General features: G+C 41.4%; 2 protein-coding genes across 3 annotated transcripts in view; both read left to right on the plus strand.

Moving 5' to 3' along the window:
* The window catches only part of PARP1 (poly(ADP-ribose) polymerase 1), a 28206-nt gene extending 13539 nt beyond the window's left edge, over positions 1 to 14667 (plus strand). The window contains exons 10-23 of the mRNA XM_085219130.1: positions 189 to 431; positions 1222 to 1290; positions 2072 to 2204; positions 3365 to 3560; positions 4733 to 4861; positions 7127 to 7210; positions 8093 to 8215; positions 8588 to 8716; positions 9418 to 9516; positions 10002 to 10154; positions 10452 to 10579; positions 10958 to 11019; positions 12080 to 12194; positions 14121 to 14667. Coding sequence (XP_085075256.1) covers positions 189 to 431; positions 1222 to 1290; positions 2072 to 2204; positions 3365 to 3560; positions 4733 to 4861; positions 7127 to 7210; positions 8093 to 8215; positions 8588 to 8716; positions 9418 to 9516; positions 10002 to 10154; positions 10452 to 10579; positions 10958 to 11019; positions 12080 to 12194; positions 14121 to 14202 — 1745 coding nt within the window. The 3' untranslated portion in view covers positions 14203 to 14667. The remainder of the gene's footprint in view (positions 1 to 188; positions 432 to 1221; positions 1291 to 2071; positions 2205 to 3364; positions 3561 to 4732; positions 4862 to 7126; positions 7211 to 8092; positions 8216 to 8587; positions 8717 to 9417; positions 9517 to 10001; positions 10155 to 10451; positions 10580 to 10957; positions 11020 to 12079; positions 12195 to 14120) is intronic.
* A 3722-nt stretch (positions 14668 to 18389) lies between these two features.
* LIN9 (lin-9 DREAM MuvB core complex component) overlaps positions 18390 to 24909 on the plus strand; it is a 35786-nt gene continuing 29266 nt past the window's right edge. For both annotated transcript variants that reach the window (XM_085219131.1, XM_085219132.1), the window contains exon 1: positions 18390 to 18477. In XM_085219131.1, the coding sequence (XP_085075257.1) occupies positions 18399 to 18477 (79 nt within the window). In that variant the 5' untranslated portion in view covers positions 18390 to 18398. The remainder of the gene's footprint in view (positions 18478 to 24909) is intronic.

A 24909-nucleotide genomic window follows, 5' to 3' on the forward strand; every position in this document is an offset into this window, starting at 1 on the left:
GACCAGTCGAGTAAAATATGAGAGTTCCTGTTCTAGTCCAGTCTGCAGCTTTGTATGTTGTGGAAATGCATCTCCTCAAAGTTTTACAGAGTTCTGAATTGTTGTCAGAAGTAGAGGCTGAAGTCTTGAAATCTCACTGTTTGTTTTTTGTTTGTTTGTTTGTTTTCCTCCCTTTCCTGCCTCTGCAGAGGAGGTGGAGAAAATGAGCAAGAAGATGGAAGAAGTGAAGGATGCCAAAGTTCGTGTGGTCTCAGAGGAGTTTCTTAAGGATGTGAAATCTTGCAGCAAGAGCTTTCAGGAGCTTCTCTCTCTCCATGCAATTTCACCTTGGGGTGCAGAGGTGAAAACGGAGCACCAGGAGGTGGCGGTGGATGGGAAGTGCAGCAAGCCCCCAAATATGAAGAGTGCTGGGAAGGTCAAAGAAGAACAAGGTGAAGAATGAAGTGGTTGTTTCTCCAGAGGCCTGTTTAATGCTCTGTGTGCACAAAGAAAATCTGGGTATAGTCTAGCCTCATCCTTTCCTAGAGTTCTCTGACTTTTTTTTTTCCCTCATAGTAAATTTTAAATAATCAAGCTTTAGGTAAGACCAGGTTTAAGTGAGTATGAAGCTATCTCTTGACAGCTTCTGTCCCAGTAGCACTCTTAGAATCGTAGAATCATTAAGGTTGGAAAAAACCACTAAGACCATGTAGTTCAACTGTCAGCCCATCACCACTGTTCAGTAGTCTTCACAACTGCCACAGCAAGCTTGCATTATTTATGCTGGAAAGTGAACAAAACCATTAGATGTGCTCAACTTCTTTTCCATAGCCCCCAAGCTTTTAGCTTGTTCAGTTTTGTGTTATTGCCAGACTAACAGCAGCAGGATCTCCAAGAGTACTGAATGTCCCACATGCCCTGTGAAGTTTTAAGATCCCACTTAAATACAACCACAAATGTGACTTCTATCTATTGTGTAGTTGGACAAACGATATTGAGGTCAGGAGAAAGAAGGTAGATGTTATCTGGGGAGATCTTGGTTTTCATTTCCTTCTGGGGGATGGCAGCTGTGAATTAGCTGCTAAAGGCAGGTAAAAAACCATTGAAGTGTGGTGGTATTATTCCAAGAATTTGATTTGAAGCCTTATTAAGGTAGTAATTATGCAAATTGAGAATTTATATCTTGATTCAAGTCAAACTGTATTGCCTGTGTAGGAAAAAATTAACTTCTTATCCCTGCAGGACCTAGCAAGTCTGAAAAGAAAATGAAGCTAACAGTTAAAGGTGGAGCAGCAGTAGATCCTGACTCTGGTGAGTGAGAACAATAGCTGAGCCTTCACCAAAGTCTTCAGGATGCATGATTGTTTGCAGCATTCTTATTTTTATCTTTCTGTGGAAGGAAAAGGATTTTTGGTCATTAATATAAAAGTTCAGGATGCTGTAAAGGAAAGTGGTATTTTTTAAGACAGATTTTCTTCTTTAAGGCAAGAATTCCTTGCCTTAAAGCTTGGATATTCTAGGATATTCTAGTGCATCTCTCAGGAGGTCCATTTAAACTAAGGTATACGCATTTTTCTGCTTCAGTAACATGTTAGAGGAGTGTATAAAAGCTCAGGCAGCAGTGACTATGGTTGTGCCATAAGCATTTGCCTCAAGACTCTTTGAGCAGGGGCAAATGACGCTACTCTCCAAATTGATTATGTACAGATGTTGTCCTTAGAATTCATACTCCAACTAAGACCAGCCTTCATTTTTTCACTTCATTTTGTAATGTGACAACTGTAAAACTATATCTCTCTTGAGAATTCTTCTAGCCAGTCATGCAGTGTTCAGGGCTGGATTCTAGGTTCTTTTCTCAAATGTACAGTTTTTTTCAAGTTAGGGTTGAGGTTCATTCCAGTGTACCTGAAAGCACGTACCTACAAGGTGTTGAAAAGTAAGCTTAAAATAGTTTTTAATGAGCATGTTACCACTGTTCTTTCTGATATTTTGTTAATTTTCTCACAATTTTGAAACACTTGGGTGAACATGAATGTAGGAAAGAAAGCTAAAATAGTAACCTTTGTCTTCTAATTCTGTTCCTTCTCTGTAGGCTTGGAGGATTCTGCTCACGTCTTTGAAAAAGGTGGAAAGATTTTCAGTGCAACTCTTGGCCTAGTAGATATTGTGAAAGGAACAAATTCCTATTACAAACTGCAGCTGCTAGAGGATGACAGAGAGAGCAGGTGAGTTCAATTTTCCCTAGAAATGTCTTTGTTCACTTTGTTCTAGTAAGTACTGGATTTTTGGTTTCTACAAAAGCAAGAAAGTAGTCTTGTAATGTTCTTGTAAGGAGTTATGGATAGATATGTTTGTTTAAAAAGGTGGGAGGGGCTGAGGGGGAGCTGTTGAATTGTCTGGTAGCATTCATTTGTACATCCTGGGATGAGTGAGGCACATACAATAGATATCCAATTAACCCAGTCCAAAGAAGATAGCAGGAAGGTCACAGTGCTCTCTGACTGACAGCCGCCCATGAAAATACAAGTTTTTCTGTTTTGACATCCAGGAGCCCAATCATGAAGTATGTAATGTTGGGAATCTTCCCCATATTCTCCAACTTAATTTTGTCTTCTAATTGCAGAGCTGTGACCTTGGGAAACAAAACCAGATTCTGTCTCTTAACATCACAGTGTAGTTCTGACTTAGAGGGGTACTGAGGCTTAGCAAAATGCAGTGAAAGGGTCAGGAGATGATTGTCATCAAATGTGGTGGATCTGTCCAGTGGTTATGCTTCTCATAACAGATACGGAAATTGAGGGGGGTATTGCTAGCTCCTGTACTTGGAGTTTGTATCTGGAGCTGTGATCCAGAGTTTGGATCTGGATTCAGATGGAGGGATCCCAACACCTGTGCTTTCTGCCTGACGAATTGGAAACATTGAATTGATTGCTGAAGCTATCCAAGTTAATGGTAGTAAGACAAATACTTCAGTTATTTCTGTTGTCCCTAAGAAACTGAACTCTATGACTTTGAATTACAGGCTTATGTATGCATGTTGTTTTTTTCCCCTAAATACATGAACTCAAAAGACTGAAGATGTATATTTGTAAAAATATTGACTTAAGTGGTAATAGCTACTTTTTTCTTTTCCCTTCTCTCTCTCACTGTGCATGCATTTATCTTCAGAGCTGTACATCTGGTGTGTTTACAGCAGGTGTTCTTTACACCTGTTGTTGGACATAGGCACTGTGGTGGCTCTTCTGTAGCTTTCTTGCAGAATATCTCTCCTTAAAATAACGACATGCAAATGGCTGATTCACAGTTGCAGAATCAGTTTCATTTGGACTGAGATCTAGAGCCAGAGCCTTTACATCTGCTCTTTTCTTGCGTTTCACTTCTCTAGGTACTGGGTGTTCAGATCCTGGGGTCGTGTGGGCACTGTCATTGGGAGTAACAAGCTGGAGCAGATGCCATCAAAAGAAGATGCTGTTGAACACTTCCTAAATTTGTATGAAGAGAAAACTGGCAATTCTTGGCATTCAAAGAACTTCACTAAATATCCAAAAAAATTCTACCCACTGGAAATAGATTATGGACAGGTAACTGTTAAATGTCCCTGTGCCAGGTGAAGCATTGCTCAGCTGCTTTCCTGTAACTCTTCTCTTCTGCACTTACTGACACTTTAACTTGAGGGATGAAGTGCAGGGGTTTTGCTGCACAAATAATGTAAGCATAGCAAGGAGACTGCTGGGAGAATAATTATTCTTGTTTACTCTGTGTAATCTTATAGAATTTAATTTGAGATGAAGTAAGCAGTCATTTCACAAACTCCCTGTTTTATTTTATTTAAATTAGACACGCTTCATCTGTTTTCTGCATTCAAAATTCTCCCAAATGGTGAAACGAATCTTTTGCAGCCCAATGCTTTGTGTGCATGTTGAGCAAGCTGAGGAGGAGAAAATATTTGTTACCAGTAGGATTTGGCTGTTTAGACATCTATGCTAAATAGGAATTCTATTCCTTCTGCCCATTGGGAGAGTGTGTATACTTATACCCCATAACTTAAACTATTTTCAGGTGACATAGCTGAATGCTGCTACTAGCTATAAAGACATCAGAGAAGATGTTTTCAAGACACTGCATTTTTCTATAGCCACATTACTGGATGTCGTCTTTCAGTGTGAAGTAGCCACTGCTTAGCTTTCTTTCTGGAAATTTGAATATTGCAACAGGAAATTAACTGTTATACTGCAGTGTGCTATAACACTGAAGCGTCTGGCAGATGCTTTATGGATGAAACACTCTACCCAGGAAAATTCCTAGGAAGTATCACTTGTAACTGATGATGCCTATACTTACTGATGGCCATTTTTATTTAAAAAAATGTTCTGAAACTAATTATTTGTTATAAAACAATGAAATAAGCTTTTTTTTTTTTTTTTTCATACCATGGTGTCTGCAACAGAATCTTGCAGAATAAGTGAATACTGCTGTTGGAGGTAAAGCAGAGATGAATGCAGTTCAATTCCCTTAATTCTACCTTTATTTTACGATGCCGCCTCTTGAAACACTTCTGCCCAGTTACTGAATAGGTGGATTTTTGACACCACTTAGCTCCAGAAAGTCAGACCAGCATCTAATACTGCCTATGAACTTCAGGCTAGTAGTATTATGTGTCCATTAAATTGGTTTTGATTAGATACCATGGCAGCCAGTCTGTTACCTTTTCCTTTGTGACTTTACTAATTCTGGTACTACGTTTTCTTCCCAGGATGAAGAAGCTGTCAAGAAACTGACAGTGGGTGCTGGGACTAAATCAAAGCTTGCTAAGCCAATCCAAGACCTTATTAAGATGATTTTTGATGTGGAGAGCATGAAGAAAGCTATGGTGGAATTTGAGGTGACTACATGCATGCGTGTGTCTCAATTATAACTTCCCTTTCTCTCTATATAGTACTTGCGCAGCCTGAAGTAAGTTCTTTGCAATCCAGGGTGTATCATACTTTGCAGAAGTCACTGCTAGTTTTAGATCAGCACTGAATACGGTCAAGAGTCTGACCAACGTTTGACAGGCCATGGAAGTAGTAACTTATGATGCACATGAGCGTGTTCTTTGTTCTACAGCAGGGAATGTTTTTATCAGATCTCCTTCTGAAGTGGGCTGAACTATAGATTTTGTTGTTGTTTTATTTCTCATTTGTTCTAATGATACCCTCTTTTCATCCATTCTTCTTTCTTTCAACTTTTAGAAATCAGTCTGGTAATATCTCTGCTTGCATTGAAAGAGCAGAGATCCTACAGGTTGTTTTAATGCAAGTCAGACTGCTTTGACTCTAAATAACAGATGTCAATTTTCTTCAGCCAGCTTAGTTATCCTCTTCTAAGACTTCATATTTAAACAGCTTATCTGAATGTTTTTGGGTGTATTGCCCAACATCTTGTATTGCTGTAGGTTAGCTATGTTCTTGTATATATTCAGTGTCTCTCTTGGTTGTTTTTCTAAAACAATACTAATAGCTTGTACCTGGAACTGGCAAAAGGCCCTAGATCGTTTATCGGGTGTCATCTGGCTTTGTAAAGCTCTGAAACTCCGTTAATTCATACAGCTGCATGTTTGTAGGAGACATGAAAATCATGGGACTCACTTCCTACTAGATTTATCTCCTGCTGCTGCTGAACAGTTGGTTTTTCTTTAGAGGAGGAGTTTTTTCTCCTAGTCTCATGTTTCTCTGCATCCTCCGAAAATTGCTGTGTGATGCCTTTAACAAGCCTGGTGTTGAGCTTTTCGTTCTAACTAGGCACTATTTATGCCTAAACTGGGAGTTCTGATGCACTTTTGTTCCTGCTTCTAACTTAATTTTTGAGAGTTTCCCCTTACCAAGTGTCTGGAATGTTATTACAGTTATCCATGTCATTGCCTTGCATGAGGCTGATGGTTACAGGGCAGTCTGTTCCAGTGTTTTGCCCTCTCTTGCATGGGTAAATATCTCTCTTGCTCCTCATTACAGTCCTGGCACATGCAGCTCTGACACAGAGCTAATTCTTCATGTTGCCCTCAGTGTTCCTCGCAGTATTAATCTTCAAATTTGTCCTCAACACATGATCAGTTTTGAAGTCTGTCTTCTCTTATGCATCCATCGTGGCTCCTCTTAGTAACTGACTGTATGTATACGTAGTTGCAGCAAATAGTAAGAGCTCTCCTTAGCCCAATACAAGGTGGAAATCACTTCAGGGCTTTCAAACCAGTCTCTGTAGCTCAGAACCATCTTTTGAGTTCAGCCTGCAGAGAAGACTTGCACACAGCCAGGGTTCCTTGTTCTATAGTGAATGAATAATGTATAGCTTATCCAGATAATATACCATGTGTACATGGTTTCGTAGAATCTTTTTGTCATTGAGCTGAATCATAAACCCACCAAGTAAAGTAAATGGTAGTTTACGCTTGCAGGTGTATGATGAGTATTGTAAATAGTCCAGAGAGTACATGTGTGAACATGATAAATGACTCCATTGGTGTTTACTTTTGCTATGCGCTTTTGTATTCAGGCAGCCCATAATTGTGCAGAGAATTTAATGCAAATCTGAAACTCATTCAAGATCCGTGAATACAAAAGGAACAGTGACAAATGAAATAAATTAATAGATAAATGTCAGCAGTCAAGGCATCAATTCTGACTTAGTTGCTTTTCATTTTTTTTCAGTCATGGATGTGAAATATCTGAAGTATTTTGTAACCTCTTTACATTTGTCCATTGATTATTGTAGCATTAAAGCTGGGGGCTGGAAGAGAGTGCCTAGGTTGTACATATGTATACAGAAGATGTTATGTGCAAGAATTCTTTCTAACATATTGCTTCATTGTTAGCCTGAAATGTATACTCACCAAAATGATTCAGAAGCACCTTTGATAGTAGGTTAATACTGAAATCCCAGTCAGACACTTAGGATGCATTTTATGTTACTCTGCCAAGCCTAGTCTCCTGTTGCTGCATTGCTTTGTTTATAGGACATCTTTTCAGTAGCAAACCCTGTCCTTCTGGTACCATTCCTTGATTAATATCAAGTCTGAAATGTGGAGCAATTCGTTCCCTGGAAACCAGAGAGACAGTGCTGCAAAAGTTTCAGTGTAGTGAAATCCTGTTTTAATTGTTTCCAACTTTATCAGATCGACCTGCAGAAGATGCCACTGGGGAAACTGAGCAAGCGACAGATCCAAAGTGCATACTCCATCCTTAATGAAGTTCAGCAGGTGAGTGTGACAGATGTTTGAGCAAGTGGGGAATTTGGTTGTTGTGGGCTTGGAATGGGGTGAATGGTGAGCTGTGTGTGTTTGCTGGAGGTTTCTTTTGTTTTTACATAATTTAAGAGACAATGGGAAGAGAGTGGATACTTCTATCTTAAAACGGACTGGAGGAAACCTTTTTGTTGAAATGTAAATGATTACTGATTTGTGTGAAGATCTGAGCTTGCTGTTAGGTGTAGAAGAGTATGTGGTTTCCATGATGAACTAGTTAGTTCTCTTTGTTGTTGTAAAAGTTTAAGCAGTATTTGTATCTTTCAAAGTTTATGTAGTGCTTATACCTACTTCAAGCTTTTGTATCACAAACTTCAGCTGGTGAAGCTGGTGTTGCCACCCCAGAGAATCTGTTCGAGCATGAGAGTAGAAGTAGTTGACTCAGGGAAGCATCTGGCTTGATGGCTACTGTATTTACACATCATGACATGGACCATTCCAAGAATCACTGCATAGTACTGCCTGAAAGAGCTTGCAAAAGTACATCAGCATATGCTGCTGTTTGCTTTTTTTTCTTAGTTATGGGCACCTTGGGAAAGCATTGGTAAAAGAAGTTTTGATTTCACCTTTCTGAGAATACTTCCACACACACACCTTTATTTTTCCTTTTGGAAAGCATAATCCCATTAGATTTTTTCTGAGCAAGCCCTGGCATTTACTATGTGCAAAAGAATTGTGTAAAGCTGCCCTTTTTACTCCTTTGGGACTTACAGGATTGAAATGCTTTCTATTGCTGCTTCTGTTTATTTGTTTTCAAGTAACCTGTGTGCACCTGTTGCTGTGGAGCCATATTCTGGCCTATTCAGTAATTTTCTTGCTGCTTGTTGTCTTGTATAGGCAGTTTCTGATGGTGGTTCTGAATCCCAGATCTTGGACCTCTCAAACCGTTTCTATACTCTGATCCCTCATGACTTTGGGATGAAGAAACCACCTCTTCTCAGTAACTTAGAATATATCCAGGTAATTACTAGAAATAGTATGCTGTTTGCAGGCAACAGGCCTAATACTAGACCAAATTCATGAGGTGTGAAGTATTATTTCAACCCCTGGCTTTTATGAGGTTAAGCTTGTGGGTTTGTTCAGAATATCTGATTTTGTTTATTTGTGTTTACATATGGAGATTATATATAAGGTTTTAGAAGATACATAAAAATAGTTATAACGTTGAATAGATATGTGTGAACACGTGTATTATATAAAGTATTTATTTAAAAGGCAGTCTTGTTAAATGCCAATGTCTGTGCATCACATAAATTTATATAATTTGGAAGTGTTCTAGAGTTACTTTGAACATCAAAGACACAAGTAAAATAACTTATTTAAATTATTCAGGCTAAAGTGCAGATGTTGGACAACTTGCTTGATATTGAGGTTGCCTACAGTCTTCTCAGAGGTGGAAATGAAGATGGAGATAAAGACCCAATTGATATCAATTATGAAAAGCTTCGAACTGATATTAAGGTAAAAAAAAAAAAAAAAAGAGCAACTGACCAGGAATGCATGCTGATGTCTTTTTGGAGTGTTAACAGATCATCTAAGCTCAAAGTGGACAGGTGTATTGGCATGAGTTCAAAGAAGGGCTACCAAGATGGCTATGGTGCTGGGGCACATGTTGCACAAGGTGATCCTAAGAGACCTTGGGCTTTTTAATATGGAGGAAAAAAAGCTTTGGGTGTATCTTACCAGTGTGTATGAATACCAGGTGGTGTGAAGAAATAGAGAACATCATGACAGACTTGTTTTATTATGGTGGTATGCACTGGCAGAATGAAAGGCAATGGGAACAAATTGAAATGATGGATTTCTTTATTATTTTTTTTCCCCTAACTGTGAGAGTTGCCCAGAGAGGTTCTGATGGATCTATCTTTGCAAAGTGTGACTGGACTCAGACTACAGCGATCTGCTACAGCTAACCCTGCTTTGAACAGGGTGATTGAAAGTCATGCAGGTTTCCAGAGGTGCCTTCCTATTGCCACCAGCAGCAGTTCTCTGGTTGAGTGCTTTCTTTAGACTTTACAAATTCTCTAGTTGAGAATAAATTTCCACCTAAATGATCAATTAGAGAGGCAGTTTAAACTGGGGAGCATAGAGTGAATGTCTTCATTTTATAACAAGTTTGCTAATTTGTATTCTAAAGAAATGTATCATTTGCTTCTTTGCAGGTAGTTGACAAAGATTCAGAAGAAGCCAAGATTATTAAACAATATGTGAAAAATACTCATGCTGCTACTCACAATGCATATGACCTCAAAGTTGTGGAAGTAAGTATTAGAATACTGGGATTTAAGTTCGTGCAGATTAGCTTTATCGCTCTATTTAGTTGCTTATGGCTTCAGTTTATTTTTGAGTACCTTCTCATTTCCTGTGTTGAAGGCAAATTTTGATAGACCAATTAGTATTTTATTTAATAGGGAAGTCTAGACAGAGATGAGACTAAGCTTTTTTAATTTTGTCTTAATTTGCTGCATAAAAGAGTAGTTGTCTGAAATCAAGTTTTAGTTCCCTAAATGATTTTTTTCAGAAAGCGATGGTCTCATGAAAATACAGAAGAGAGGGTAAAGGATTAATACAGTTCTGTGTGATCAAGGCTACCTCTTTTGTGAGCGTGACATAGCAAGCTGTGAGCACTGAAGAACATTTAGATCAATTCTCATAGTAGATTGGCCTATTTGCCAGATTGATTGTGTGAAGGCAATGGCTTATTTACTTAATTGTTCTTCTTCTCCTATCCCGTTTTGAATTGAAGATCTTCAGGATTGAACGTGAAGGAGAGAGTCAGCGTTACAAGCCATTTAAGCAGCTTCATAATCGCCAGCTGCTGTGGCACGGTTCCCGCACCACCAACTTCGCTGGTATCCTCTCGCAGGGTCTCCGGATAGCTCCCCCTGAAGCTCCTGTGGTATGTTCAACAGACAGCTTCTCTGGTCGCCTCCATCTTGTGCCCCAAAGTGGTCATGGTCAGAGAAAATCTAAATAGTAGGATTTCTTTTTGGGGAGGACCCAGTATTGTCTCTGAGTACAAGGACAGCATTCAGTGTCCAGAGTGGGTTGCTGTATGGTGTCTATGAGAGCGTGAGTTGCAGCTTTGCTTTCCTGAGAGCTCAGCTAGATGGGTTCAGTACTGCCTTTATATTACTGATATTATTATATGAATTTTTCAATCTCTTTTCCCACTTCACTCCCCCCTTTGCTGCAGACTGGCTACATGTTTGGGAAAGGCATCTACTTTGCAGACATGGTGTCCAAGAGTGCCAACTACTGTCACACATCTCAAGCTGATCCAATTGGGTTAATACTACTGGGAGAAGTTGCCCTTGGAAATATGTAAGTAGCTCATTAGGAGCATTTTCTAAACATGCTTTAGAGTGTTATAATAGAAGCTAATGTTAAAATTGAAAGCTGCTTCTTCAGTGTGAAAAAAGAGCGCTTTGTATTTCTTTAAAAACAACGTTGGCCTTTTTTGTCAAATGAGAACTGTTGGGTGGTGTAAAAACATGCTGGAAGTCTAGAATCATGTTGTAAATGCCAGTATCAATAAAATTAGTCACTGAGATGAGGTATAAAGGCGGCTGAGCTTTAGAAAAATAGAATTTAAATTAACTCACCATAATCTGAAGCCTGAAAAAACATAGATGTATTTTTTTTACCAAGAAATTTTAAGATGAATGTCCAACACTGCTGTGTGTTCTTTATGCTATCCAGGTATGAGCTAAAGAATGCTTCTCACATAACAAAATTGCCCAAAGGAAAGCATAGTGTGAAAGGTAAGTTTTCTTTGGTAATGCATTTTTGATGGCAAACTCGTTTTATGTCTGTCTCTCTTCTTCGTGAATAGACCTACAGTCTTTTCGTAGCTGTGCTTCCTTAAGTATTTGCATAATATGCAGCATTATGATTGCATCTGAATACATGTATATAGAGTGTTTTGAGATGAGAGTATGCTTGAAAACGTAAAACTGAAGTTAATGGGCTGCCTGAAGTTCAGGAGGAGACTTTCATTTCATAGTACAAGAAGAACAAAGTAAGGTGTATTCTCCACTTCCATATCCACTTTCAACAACAATATGTTTTAGAAGAAGGATGAGAGGCTTAATAAATCAGAGGAATAATTGTTTAGCTTTCAAAGTGTATTGGAAGCTTGTAGCGAAGGGAAAGGCTAAGGATGGAAGTTCAGATACAACAGCTGTTCTCATTGCATTTCTATCAGCAAAAGATGGGGGTAAAAGAAAAATGAAAAAAGACTTCATTCTCTAATTCAAGCACAAGTAGTAGTAATCATGACTGTCTTTACAGAGGTAGGAAAGATCGATAGCATTTGGTAGTGAACAACTTCTCTTGAATGCTCAGTTTTGAGAGGCTTAATAAATGAGTTTTCTAAAATTTATTAAAACACGATCTAACACTTTTTCAGTGCATTCCAACTATTTCAAATGTCAAATTAGATTTGTATTGAAGAATCTAAAGAATAAGAATTGATTTATTAAAACTTCCTGAAAATTTTACAGTTTTCACATGTATGTGCTAAGATATGAGAGCAATAAGAGTAGTCTGATCTGTCTAATTGTCTAGTCTGTATGACAAAGCTAACAGCAAAAAGAGAAACTATTCTTTTAATGTAGCAGAGTACAACTACTATAAACACAGTGGTGCTGAACTGAATAAACTGACAATGTCTTTTATGTTCTCTTTAAGATATTTTTCCTCCCAGTCCGCGTATGACAACATATGGAATGTAATACATGACTGGCTGAGTCTTTTTTCTTTATGTGCAAAGTTTGATATCTGCCTTTGAGATTTGTTAACTAATGTTTTTTCCTTTTCTAGGCTTGGGTAAAACTGCACCTGATCCCACAGCCACTACAACCCTTGATGGTGTAGAAGTTCCCTTAGGGAATGGGATCTCAACAGGAATTAATGATACCTGTCTTCTGTACAATGAGTATCCTTTGCTGTGGCATTGGTTGTGCACTTGGTGTTGTTGACTTTAGCAGGCTCTTGCTAATATTAGTCAGGAGTTTTGCCAGTGTTTTGATTTTTAGGTCTGTTTTTGAGTACATCTGTTAGACTCTATTTTCAAAGGGAGACAGTTTTACAGTTGTCATGCTTAAGCTATCATCTTGTTAAAAAGGAAACAGTACCAAATTAGCTGTTGTTCTAGCGAGACTCAATGGCTGAAGGTATTGAATTGACCTGGATGGATGTTGCCAAGTACCTTGCTCTGCTGATATGTGGCAGGACAAGGGAAGGGGAATGCAACCTTTGGTTTCACATCACTCTAACATAGTTTCTTCCTCTGGATGCTGTGGCTGGTCAGCTTGACTGGGAGGAGATGGAGGAGCAGGCTACTTGGAGTCTCATCACACAGCTTCTCTCAGGTCCCCCACATCATTTGCAAATATGAAGGTAAACATCAGAATGTCTCTCAGAGAGTGTAGCCTTTAAGCCTCTTTCCAGGCAGAAGTGCCCCCAAATCAGCATTGCTCTGAGAATGTAATGAGAATGTGATGTCTATTGTCTCAGTGTAAAGATTGTCAGCTACTTGGCTTGCTCTCAGTGAAATAAGTAGCTAGTTAATGCAATCTCCAGACTATGTAGAAACTGACTTCTCACTTGGTAAGTTGTTTTCCTGTTAGAAGCAGACTTAAGTTGAGATTTGAGGTAAGTTTGTGGCCTAAAGCATTAAGAATAATTGACAAGAACTGTATTCTGAAAAAATACAGCACAGCCACTTAAACTTTGCTGCGCTGCCAATAACTGTAGAGCTCTTCCAGGTTTGTTGTTCTTGTTCGTTTGTCTGGGGGAAGTAAGATTAGTGACTTTTTGCTGGGAGGTAGCAGTAGAACTTACACATAGCTTGTGGCCAAGAATGCCAAGTGGAATCCTAGGTGCATTGAAGAGTAGCCAGCAGGTCAAGGGAGGTGATCCTTCCCTCTGTTCTGCCTGATGAGGCAACACCTGGAGTACTGTGTCCAGTTCTGGGCTACTCAGGTCAAAAAAGGCGGGGATCTCCTAGAGAGCATCCAGCGGAGGGCCACAAAGATGATAAGGGCCTGGAGCATCTCCCTTATAAGGGAAGGCTGAGCGAACTATTCAGCCTGGGGAAAAGAAAACTGAGGGGTGATTTGATCAGTGTTTACAAATATCTAAAGGAAGGTGAGAAGCAAATGATTGAGGCCAGGCTCTTCTCACTGGTGTATAGTGATAGAACAAGGAGCAGTGGCCTGAAATTTGATGATAAGAAGTTCCATACAAACATATGGAAGAACTTCTTCACAGTAAGGGTGATGGACAATACCTCTCAGAGTAATCCGGTCCCAGTTGTCCATCTTCTATGGAAATATTCAAGACATTCAGGACCCATCTGGACATCTACCTGTGCAGCCTATTGTAGGGAGTCTGCTTTAACAAGGGGGTTATGCTTGATGATCTCTTGAGGTTTCTTCTAATTTCTACGATTCTGTGATGCCAGGTCTGTAATTTCAGATCTTATTTAAGTAATGTTGTTCCACTATTTAGGTAGCAGGAAAGACATGGTGTATTTTCTGCCTGACAAAAGTAATGTTCAAGAGCTACAGCTTCATATCTAAGTCAGTTCACTTGCCTGTCACACAGGATTCCTACTATGCCATCATTTTTTCTTCACGTGCAGTTTAGTTGACAGTTTCTAACTCATATAAGATATTTTCAGATTCAAAGAAAAATCAAATTTAAAGATTCCCAGCTTGAAATGTTAAAAATGCATAATAGCACAAGTTACTGTATGATAACTTAAGCTCAAAGATGAAGTTTGATTATATTTGGAGTTTTGAGTTTTTGTGTGTTTTTATCATCAACAGCTATAATTGTTCCTTAACATTCTTCCTAGATATATTGTGTATGATGTTGCTCAGGTAAATCTGAAGTACCTGCTGAAACTGAAATTCAACTATAAGACATCACTCTGGTGAACAGTAATTAGGAGTCCTGTTAGTTATACTGTAGTTACACTATAGCGTTGACTTCTGACATGCTTAAGCATTGACTTCACTTATCAAGATACCGAGAGCTAAACTGCAAGAGCGGTTACTAAATCCTATTTAGTACAAAAGTTAGTGAAAGTTTTTATATAATGTGGCAACACAAGGACCTGAATTCTGTTGAGAATGCTTAGTTGGTTTTGTTTTATACCACTTCTATTTGTGGGAGCTATCAGGTGTTTCCTTTGATTGGCCAAACAAAATGGACAACAGCAACAGAACTGTTTTTTAGCCAGAGAGGGGCAATAGCAGAGAAGGAACTTGAGGTGTTCGTGATGTTTGTTCTGTTAGCGTTCCCACTTGTTTAAGATACCCTTTTTCAGTTTTCATTTTGAATAAATGATAAATGTGCATTTATTTTGAGTTTAAAAAAAATAAAAGATAATTTCATACTAACAGCTTTACGTTTCAAAATTTCCAAATTGTTCTGCTTTGAGTAATTATTTAAATGTATCTGCTGGCGTTTTCTTGAAGATATATCTCTCTGAAAGTCAAATGCCAAACATTAAAATCTGCAGCAGTCTTATCTCAGGAAGTCGTGGTGAAATGAAAACTTGGACTTTCCACTGAGACTTCATCTGTCAACAGCTGATGTGGTAAACATGAAAAATGAACTTGTAGCTGTTTGAATCTAGTGTTGGCCCCAATAAACCTCGTTTAAACATATGCCTTCAACATGATGTAAATTGGTTGTTGTAGACTTCAAGCCTTATGAACTCCAAATTGAGTTTGGATGTAAGAAGGTAAGCTTCACTCATCATGACCTGGAGTGAGGTATATTGCCACTCTGTGGGTGCACTTGAATTTCTTCTCTTGAACTGTCAATAGAAACTATAGCAATTTCATTGTTTAGTGATGGTTGTTACTGAAACCAATTCACTTTCAGGAAGTCATTGAGCAACACAGAAATAACTTGACTACAGAGCATCATCAGTTTAATTTCTGTTCTAAAAGTACTAATTTCCCTGAGCCATACATCCACCTTTTCCTCTAGTTGTGAAGGGCAGATTGTCTAATTTCCTGGTGCAGCTCTGCATGGACACTGCAGTTGGTATCCTCTGCAATCAAAGTTCCCTTCCCAAGAAAAGACCATTAAAGCTTATGCTGACTATTTGTGTGGAAACATCAGATCTGTTTCCTAAGATGTTGTGATATCCTGGTGCCTTTCGAAAGATGAGCTCCCAGCCAGAGTGGTTCCTTACAGTGTAGCTGTTTCCAGGATTCTTGAGGGAGAGGAGGATGAAAAACAGATGGAAAACCAAGGAGAGAAAAACATGGGGATTGGGCAGGTAAGTTGTGTGACTGGAGGACAGCTGAACTGAGAAAATCAAATGAGGATGCTGTCCATGGGTTTTAAAAGAAGTGGAAAGAGTGGCCGTTTTCTTACGATTTTTCAGTAGCTTTGTCAATGACTAATTGTTTTGCTTACAGAATTTTTTTGTCTGCGACTTAAATGCAATCTTTTCACACTCTGCAAGAAAATATGAGAACTCGCTGTTTAGTTAAGGTACACTTTTTTTTCCTCAGAACTCCAGCTTGCAGTTCAGTTTTGGACCAGGAAGTAAAGGTAGATGGTTTTGATGTGTCCTCTATCACCTATACCAGAGGTAGCTCAAAGTCCCTTCCTGCTCTGAGAATGTCCTGCCCTGAGATGACTATAAATGTTAGGCTACTGTAACAGTGCAAAGGAGCACTTTTATGATGTGCATGTAGCGCTGTTTTAGTTGCAGCGTGAGCAAGTATATCTCACAGTCTCTAACCTTGCACTGGCAGCCTCCTCCTAGGGCCTGGCTGAGGGAAGCTGCACGGTGACAGCAAATGAAGGCGTCTGGAGGATGCGCCCAGAGCAGAGCTGGGTGGATGGGTAGACCCACTTCTGTCAGAACTGCTTGGCAGCGGTGAGCTGTTGAAACACTGGGTCCTGTGACTTCTTTTCTAGAGATGTGTTGAGGAATGACTAATGATCTAAATGTTGAACTATGAGCAGCAATGTATAAATATTTAATCATTTGTCTTTATTTCATGTCTGAAAACTTTGTTGTCCAATGGCTTGCAAAGTTTAAGGTAGTCTGTACATTTATATCGGGTGGGTAAATTGAAGGAACCCAGCCTAAGTTCACTAACTGCTAACTTGTAAATAGTGATTTGTCCGTTTTCATGAAAGAAAGAAGTGGCTGAGAAATACAGCACAGGTTGCCCAGCTTTTATTATTCATTTGGTCCAGTGCGGAGGCAGCACACAAACCAATGGGCAATTGTGGGCTGCTTTCACAGAAAGTGAGATGCAAGCACAGCCTGAAGGCAAGCAGTAGATACAGCTTTGCAACTACTGAGGAGAAACCATTGCTTCCCCCTTCATTATGAATTCTGATTGCATAAGGTAGGACTGCCTTCACAAGAATGTCCTTCAGTTTCTGAAGAGCACACTTGTGGCTTCTGCCAGTTATCTCTGCTTTTCTTCCTACTACCAGACCTGCCTAGAGTCTGTGTTACAGTGGCACCCTGCTGCTTCGTGTCCCTGGGATGTAGTGCTACTTGCACTGTGCTAACAAGGCTATGGACCTGTTGATTAGGTGGTGGTGTAACCTGTGTTTTAACACCATCTGCAGTAATTGAGGAAAAATGGAAGTGGTTTTTGCAGTATTTCAGCACACACCATTAAGGGTAATTGCTTAACGTTACCCTCTGGGAAAGCTAATAGCATGAGTGAAGCCAATTTAAGGATCTTCCTCCACCTGTGCAAGGCAAGAGAGTCAGCAATACCTAATTACAGGTTGTTAGCAGTGTGTGCACAGAAGTTCTCAGTCATGGTGTGCGTCTATCAGTACAATTGTGTCATTTCCGTATTGCCCAAGCATGAACTGCAAATTTGCCCAAATGATATGAAGATGCACTGGAAGCATTGTGTATTTGACAGACCATAGACTGGCAGAAGGCTCTGGATGCAGCTTTGTCAGTCATGTTGGTGTGGCTTGGAAACACCATGCACAATAGTGAAAAACCCAGAATGCAGACATACTGCAGTATAAAATAGTACAACAGACCAAAATAGTTTATAAGGAATCCTTATTGCACAGATTTCTACCTTTTCAACATAGCAAATGGTAATAGCTCCTGCTAAACATTTTCCAAATGCAGAAATATCAGGTGTAATGCTGTTTGGAGCTGAGTTTTCCTTTCTGACCTGGTAATTTCTAAGATGACCAGTAGGAGATGTCTGGGGCATTGAAGTCTTGAGGTAAAGAGAATCTGTTAAAGGTATTAGCTTTGGGTTGGTTTGTTTTTGTTGTTGTTGTTGTTGTTTTCTCCTAAGTTCATCTTTCTCTTCCCACCCCAAGAAATTCAAGCTCTGAAGAATAGTGCAAAATGTGACTGTGTTGTAGAAAAGTTTTATTCCTTCACCCTCCCCTGAAATTGCCTTGCCTTGGTGAATACTGTAGCACTGAGGAGGTGTTGGATAACTGCTGCTTTCCTGTCCACTTTCCTGTGTTTTGTGGGCTCCCTGATCTCGGCTAGGTGCTTGTAGAGATGCAGAATGCATCGCAGCACTGTGCTATTGGTAATGTGTTTCCTTCTGAGATGCAACACTTACTTTAGACTTCACTAAGATGATATTGTTAATTGATTTTGAACTTATATTTGCTTTTTTTTTTTTTTTGTACCAAAAAAAACCCACACAAACATTCGTGATTGTTTTGAGCTATTATGAGTGTGTTTAAGGAAAATAAGAACAGTTTACTGTACATGCACCATTGGATCAATTGCTTCCACGGGAGGGCAGGGGGCTGTGGAAAGGCTGTACTCTGAGGGCGGTGGGCTCGGCTCTGTGCCGGAGCTCAGGGAGCGGTGGGACACCGCTCTCAGACGTATGGTCTGACTTCTTGGGTGGTGCTGTGCGGAGCCACGAGTCGGGCTCGGTGATCTTTGTGGGTCCCTTCTAACTCGGGCTATTCGGTGATTCTACGCCGCCTCTGCGGGCTGCGGACGGAGCGCTCAGGCAGCCCAGTCCGCGCCGCGTCCCCTCAGCCCGCGCTGAGGCGAGATGCCGTTACCGCCCCGCGCACGCGCCCCGTCGCGCGCCTCGCCCGCCAGCGCCGCCTCGCGCAAGGCCCCGTCTCCTCCCCCACAATGCACCGCGCCAGGCAGCCTTTGAAAAAGCGGCGCGGCTCGTTCAAGATGGCGGAGCTCGATCAGCTGCCTGACGAGAGTGAGTAGCGACCCGTGCCGCCGCCACCCCTTCGCCCCTCCGCCGGGCCACCCGCCGCCGGTCCGCCTCCGTCTCGCCGCCGTCTCGCCGCGAAGCGGCGGCCCGAGCCTCCTCCCCGGCGAGCGGGCCGCCCCCCCACCGCCGCCGTCACCCGTCCCCGGCGAGGCCCCGGCCCGGGCGGCGGCGCGAGGAGGGCGGCGAGCGGGGGACTCCCGTTCCGGGTGCGCGACCCCGCCGCCCTCGGAGGTGCGCGCTGCGGGCCACCGACCTGCCCGGGCGCGGTGGCCGAGCGTCACCGGGCGGGGTGCGCGCTGCGGGGTGTTGGGGCGCGTAGTGCGGGCGGGGCGGGCGCCGCCGGGGGCTATGGGCACCGCGGGGGGCTGGAGGAGGCCTCCGGGACCCCATGTCGTGTGCGGGGGGGGAAGGCCGGTCGTGTGGGATGGGGGCATGGGCGGACGGGTGTGCCCACGTCCAGACCTGTGTGACGGCGTGGGGTTTGTGTGAGCGTGGCGTTCAGGGAGCGCGAGGACCGGGTGGAAACTGGAGTATGGATGAGAAGGGCGCACCTTTCTTTGTGTGTGGAGTCGAGCACCGTGTGCTTGAGTGATATAAGAGAGGGCATTTTCAGTGTAAAATGTTCCTGCTGACATGTTGTCCTCCTAAATTATATGGCAGTCTTCCTAAGATGATGTTTTTCAAGTGAGTAACTGAAGCTGCTAGTATGCCAGGATGAGAAAACACGAAGGAAAAAAGGGCGAATAAAGGAGGAAAGATTATGACTTACTTTGGGTTTTGTTTTGTTTTTCTTTGTGCTCTTCAATGATATTAGAAGTAGTTAGTATATGTGTGTTATGGTTTGTAGATGTACTGTTAGCATGTGCCATAAGACCCCTAAACTGCCTGCTGGAAAAAATAACCCAAGGGTTCCTTGATACTCAGTAAGGGCTGAACAGAGCTCTCAGCCTACAAGGACAGACTCAGTAAAGACAAGCTGAGAGAGCTGGAGCTGTTCATCCTGGAGAAGAGAAGGCTCTGGGGAGACCTGAGAGTGGCCTTTCAGTATCTAAAGGGGGGCTGTAGTAAGGAAGGGGTCAGATTCTTTAGCAGAGTCTGCTGTGACAGGACAAGGGGAAATGGTTTCAAGCTGGTGGAGGGGAGATTTAGATTGGACATAAGGGAGAAGTTGTTTGCAATCAGAGTGGCAAGGCAGTGGCATAGGTTGCCCAGGGAGGTGGTGGATACCTCATCCCTAGTGACATTCAGGGTCAGGCCAGAGGGGCTCTGAGCACCTGATCAAGCGACGGGTGTTCTGTTCATTGCAGGAGAGCTGGACTAGATGACTTTTAGGGGTCCCTTCCAAATCAAATGGTTTTATGACTCTATGAATTGAAGCTTGTTAAATATGTCTGTGTGTATATATATGTATGTATAGTGTGCGTGTGTGTGTGTGTATATATATATTAGCTTTAGTACTCTTTGTATTGCAGTCTTCCCCTTATCCTATTACAAGTATTTTGGAACCCTTTTGTTTATAGTGATATGATAAGCAGGAGTCGTAGTCATAGACTCATAGAACATCCTAGGTTGGAATGGACAGGGATCACTGAACCCAACTCGTAGCTCCATTCAGCACCACCCAAAATCCAAACCCTTTGAGAGCGTTCTCCAAACACTCCTTCAACTCTGGCACTGGGGCCATGCGCACCGCCCTCTGGTGATGAATCTTTTCCTAAGCCCCACCTGATCCTTCCCGACACAGCTTCATGCTGTTCCCTTGGGTTCTGTTATTGGTCACTACTGTGCCTGCCCCTTTGCTCTGGCATGCTCCTCAGTCTGAAACCACTTGATAAGGGATACTGTAAGATCAATCGTGTTTTATCGTGTGCTTTTGTAATCACTGCTGTACTTTAAGTCCTGGTACTTACAGCTGAAGATGGCATCTGAGCAAAGAAGGTCCAGAGACTGACAGAGGAAAAGATGGCTTTTGTGAGCAACAAGTTAGAAGACTGAGCCTGCATTTCTTACAGGGGTGGTGCACGATGGTACTCATGGGTGAGGTGGAAAGGAGTGAGCGTGAATTTGCTGCTTGCAAAGGGTAGGTGCCTGCCTGTAGGCAGGCATCAGTCATAGCTACAGAAACTTGTGGGTGTTACTTTTGTGCAACTGTTTACATAGAAGTACTGGTCTGAAGTATACACTTGTATTTTTACAAGATCAGTGGTGTTACTGTTATAGGTCTTTGTGCAGCACCTTCCTTAGCTCTAGAGTATGTGCATCTTACAGTACTGACTTTTAGGCTTGCTCATGAGGCACTAATGTTGTTAGGCTTACATGAGATATTCACATTAGTTTATACAGGAAAAGTCATGTTAATTAGTCACTGCGTGGTAGAGCATGTTTTACAATATGCTGTATTTTTGCTATTTTGTTTCTAATGAGCTTTGTTCTAAGGAGAGAAACAATTAGGTTGTTAACGTACAGAGACTTTGTTGCAATGATCTGTGTGTGGAATCCATTGTTCCTCCATGAGTTACAAAGCAAAAAGGAGTTTACAGGTAAAAGGGGGCCTCTCCTCAATGGCTTGGCCGATAGTCTTGTAGACCACGCCATGACTATTGTCAGTGCATGGTCATGACAACAGACATTTTGATAATGGATTTCAGTTTAATAGTTTTACATCTTTGTAGAAAGTGACTCTGATTATTCACTAAATAATTCAGCAGTTAAGGAAGGTACGCAGACCGATAACCATTTCTTTTTAAAGTTACTCCAACTGTCGCTTTTCCAAAAAGAAGAAATAAAAATCACTCTTGGGATACCCGAGAGGTTTAAAATCTCTTTCAGACCTGCCACTTAGTGTCTATTGTTGTTCTGAATGTCAGCTCTAGCAGAACCGTGCTTACGTAAAGCATTGCAGAACTGCAAATACATGCTAGGCTAAAACTAGGGCAGCTGGTAATTTTGGTGAACGTATGTACAACAGAGTAGTTCTGAATCTTTAGTGATGCTGTTTTGTGCATCGCAGTGGTTTGTGAACGTGCCAACTACTTCTGTAACAGGAGGTGGCTAGGGGTTGAGATCCTGTTTCTGACTGCCTGGCGTGGATCTTACAGCTCTGACAACTGCAGGGAGAAAAGGGTTAACAGTGTGATGTGGCCAGTGTCATTGTTTTAACTGAGGAGATTTATGAAGGATCATCGAAAATTAAGGATGGAAGTGATACTCCTCCTTTGGTACAGCTCAGTTGTCTATACTGTACCTTGTTACAATATGATAAATGCAAGTCACGGATCAACTAAGAGAGCCATAATTAATAGATAGTAGCATTTTATTGCTCATTAGATCTATTTTCCATTCTCACTATAACAGTGATTCTGTGATACTCTTCCTACTTTGATCATACCCACGCTCCAGAGAAAGCACTGTGCATTTCAAGAGGTTAACTCAATATAGTTTTCCCTTTGGCACCTTCATGTTGCCTACAGGGCACCAGTGAGGTTTGCTAAGTGTGCTGTTTCACCTGGAACAGATACCCAATGCATCGTGTTAGTGTCACATAGAGTTGTGCTGTAGTACAAGCCCTTACCCGGGGTGTGGCTGTCACTGAGTCTGCCTGGCATGTGGAGCAGACACACAGTGCCTGTATTTGTGAAGGTCAGGGGTAAATACAGACCTTAGGAGCAAGGTCAGTGCAGTAGAAGCCTCTGTTTAGTGCAAGTAGGGGTTTTTTAGTTGTTTTCATTGGACAGAGAGGGACCTTCATGTTTTATGGAGTGCTGGTGAGCTAATAGAAATGTGGAAGTTTCCAAAAGTATGTCTTGTGCTTCCATTCCTATTCCTTCTACTTTTGGTGAACTGGATGTTTTCCAGTTACGCTGTAACTATCGCTATATCTGGATCTTTTGTTTCCTATTCAATTCTTAGACCAAGCTTGTATTTTCATTCTAGGTTGATTTCACACCATCTTCATATGTATACAACTTAGTTTGTAAGGATTAATTAGAATGAACATCACAAAATTGTGTTTGGAATCTTCCGTAGTGCTATAAAGATAAGTGTCTGAAATGTTAGGATAGCTCATGACTGGCTTAAGTGTGATCCTTGTGACTTCTCCAGTGTAGATTGTAGTCAACAGTGGGCTGTAACTGGGTGTTCACATGTAATTCTAATTAAACACAGTGACAAGAGAAATGAAATTTTGTAACATGGTAAGACTGTGCAGCTTCACTTTCAAATTGGAAATCTGATTCAGTGGAGCTTGTGCCAGTGTTCTGGTAGCACCTGCTGCCTTCTGGCAAGTTGTGTAACACAACTGGGCAGTGGGTACTTCTTAACCCAGGAGAGAGTTAACACCAACCACCTCAACAACCAAAAAGGTGGCAGTATATGAATTAACATGCATTTGAAGGAGTTGAAGCCTTTTCTCACTGGTGTTGCAAAGGGGAGAGGGAAACAGTAACACTGTGTGCAGAAAGTCCTGTGAAGAAAGAGCATTTCTATAGCAAAATCTGTCACTGAAAAATTCCAGAATATTAAAATATGCAGAATTACCTTAAATACTGATCATTGGATTTATATTTTGAAGACAGAATTGTTTCTTCAGACAGTTGGGTTGATGCCCAATGGGTGACTAATTTTAGTCAGTTCCTTTTTCTCCCTTTGTCTCCTGGTGATTCTGCAGCGGGGGTAAGCAGTGGGCAGTTGTACTGTGCAAGCCAGATGGCTGTTTCTCTTACTCTCAGAAGGGAAAAGCAGTTGATTGTATTGAAGTGTAAATAATGCTGCCTTGTCTCTTGCTTCTAGTAATACAACCTTACTTGTGAATTGCTTGGTTTTAAAGTACATGGAGTAAAGCTGAGGTGAGGCGATGATCCAGCACAAAATGTGCAGATGTGGTTAGCAGACAGGGTTAGTCCTGGCACACAGCTATGTATTTTTGCATTCCTGTGCACTAGTAAGCCCTCAGAATGGGTTCCATGGAAGTGAGATGCCATCTCTGAAGAAATACAGGTATGCCAAGCTTGTATGGGGTCATCAGCATGGGGCTGATGAGTGAGCGAGCCACTGAGCTGCTGCTGAGTGCTGTGGTTGTGATGCACACAGAAAAACACTGGCAAGCTACAGGTGAATCAGAGCCAGAATGTGATAGCAGGAGGTAGCACAGTGTTAACCTTGTGCAATGCAAGTACTGACAGTGGTAGTGTGTTGCCAAATCTGTATTGGTAGATGTTACTAATACAGTTTGTAGGGTCTTGTGTTTTAGCATAGACAGAAGGGAAGGGGATGAGCATCTTTTATCCCACAGATGGAAGGTGCAGCACGGGGTCGTATTTAAGGCAGAAATCATCATCTTTGCTCTCGGCATTTTCCAGCCATGGTTCCAAGCACCCTTCCCTGCATAGCCAGTTGTTCTGCTCTGACACTTCCCTCAGCTGCCGGAGGAGAGATGGAGCATACCTCTCACCACTTTGGTTTTCCATCCCCAGGGCAAAGCAGCCATGAGCCTGGCTCCACTCTGGGCATTTGAGGCAAAAACTCAACAGAGCCTTGAGATTACAGCACTTGGGAAAGGGCACAAGACATGTTTTGTGGCTGCTGAACAGTACCCACAGCAATCGTTTTGAACAGCTTGCCTTCAGAACTGTCTATTACCATGGTATGATATGTGTTGCCCAACATGAGAATGCAGTGTTTTTAAAACAAATGCTTTGGCATTGTGGTTATTCTCTGCACAAGTCCTGTAAAAGGATTCACAAGGCTGAAAAAATTGCCTTCTACCCCGAGTTAAACTAGGATTTGGAAATATGCAAATGTCAGTTTGATTAGTAGGCTCATAACATGAGGAGAATGCTGATCCATCCATACTGGAAGCTAAAAGTTAGTGGTCTGTTGTTACCTGAGGTTTTGGGGAGCTTTTAAGCTTTGAAACTCAGGGTTTTGTGTGGTGTGTTTTAATTTTCTAAGCTTTCCTGAATGAGCTACTGTTTTAGCGGGCATTCATTTGAGGTGTTTCCTTTGATAAAACAAGTCACACTGTGCTTGTGTAGATGAATGATGTCTAGGAGGATTAATGACTCAACCTGTAATAAAGGCTTGTGTTTTTCCCTTCTCCACAAGTTTCCTTAGCCACACCATTTTTAGAGCCAGTAGTGTAGCTTGTTGACATGGGCTTTAGGGATTTTCCTGCAACCAGCAATGAAATAAATGCTCACCTGTGCCAAATGTAGAAAATGTTTTAACAATCTGATGAGGAAAGTTTTCTTATTATATTATTACTTATCTAAATGATATAATTGCCTATATTGATTTAGATATGCTCTTGGAGCACCTCTTTGTACTCATGTACCACTAAAATCAGTAGCTGTGGAACATCACTTGGGTCACTTGTAACTTTTGTTTTCAAAAATATAATCAGCTGTTACAAATTCGTTA

The sequence above is a fragment of the Meleagris gallopavo genome, chromosome 2 (assembly GCF_905368555.1).
Source record: "Meleagris gallopavo chromosome 2, MGAL_WU_HG_1.1, whole genome shotgun sequence".
Classification (NCBI taxonomy): Eukaryota; Metazoa; Chordata; class Aves; order Galliformes; family Phasianidae; genus Meleagris; species Meleagris gallopavo.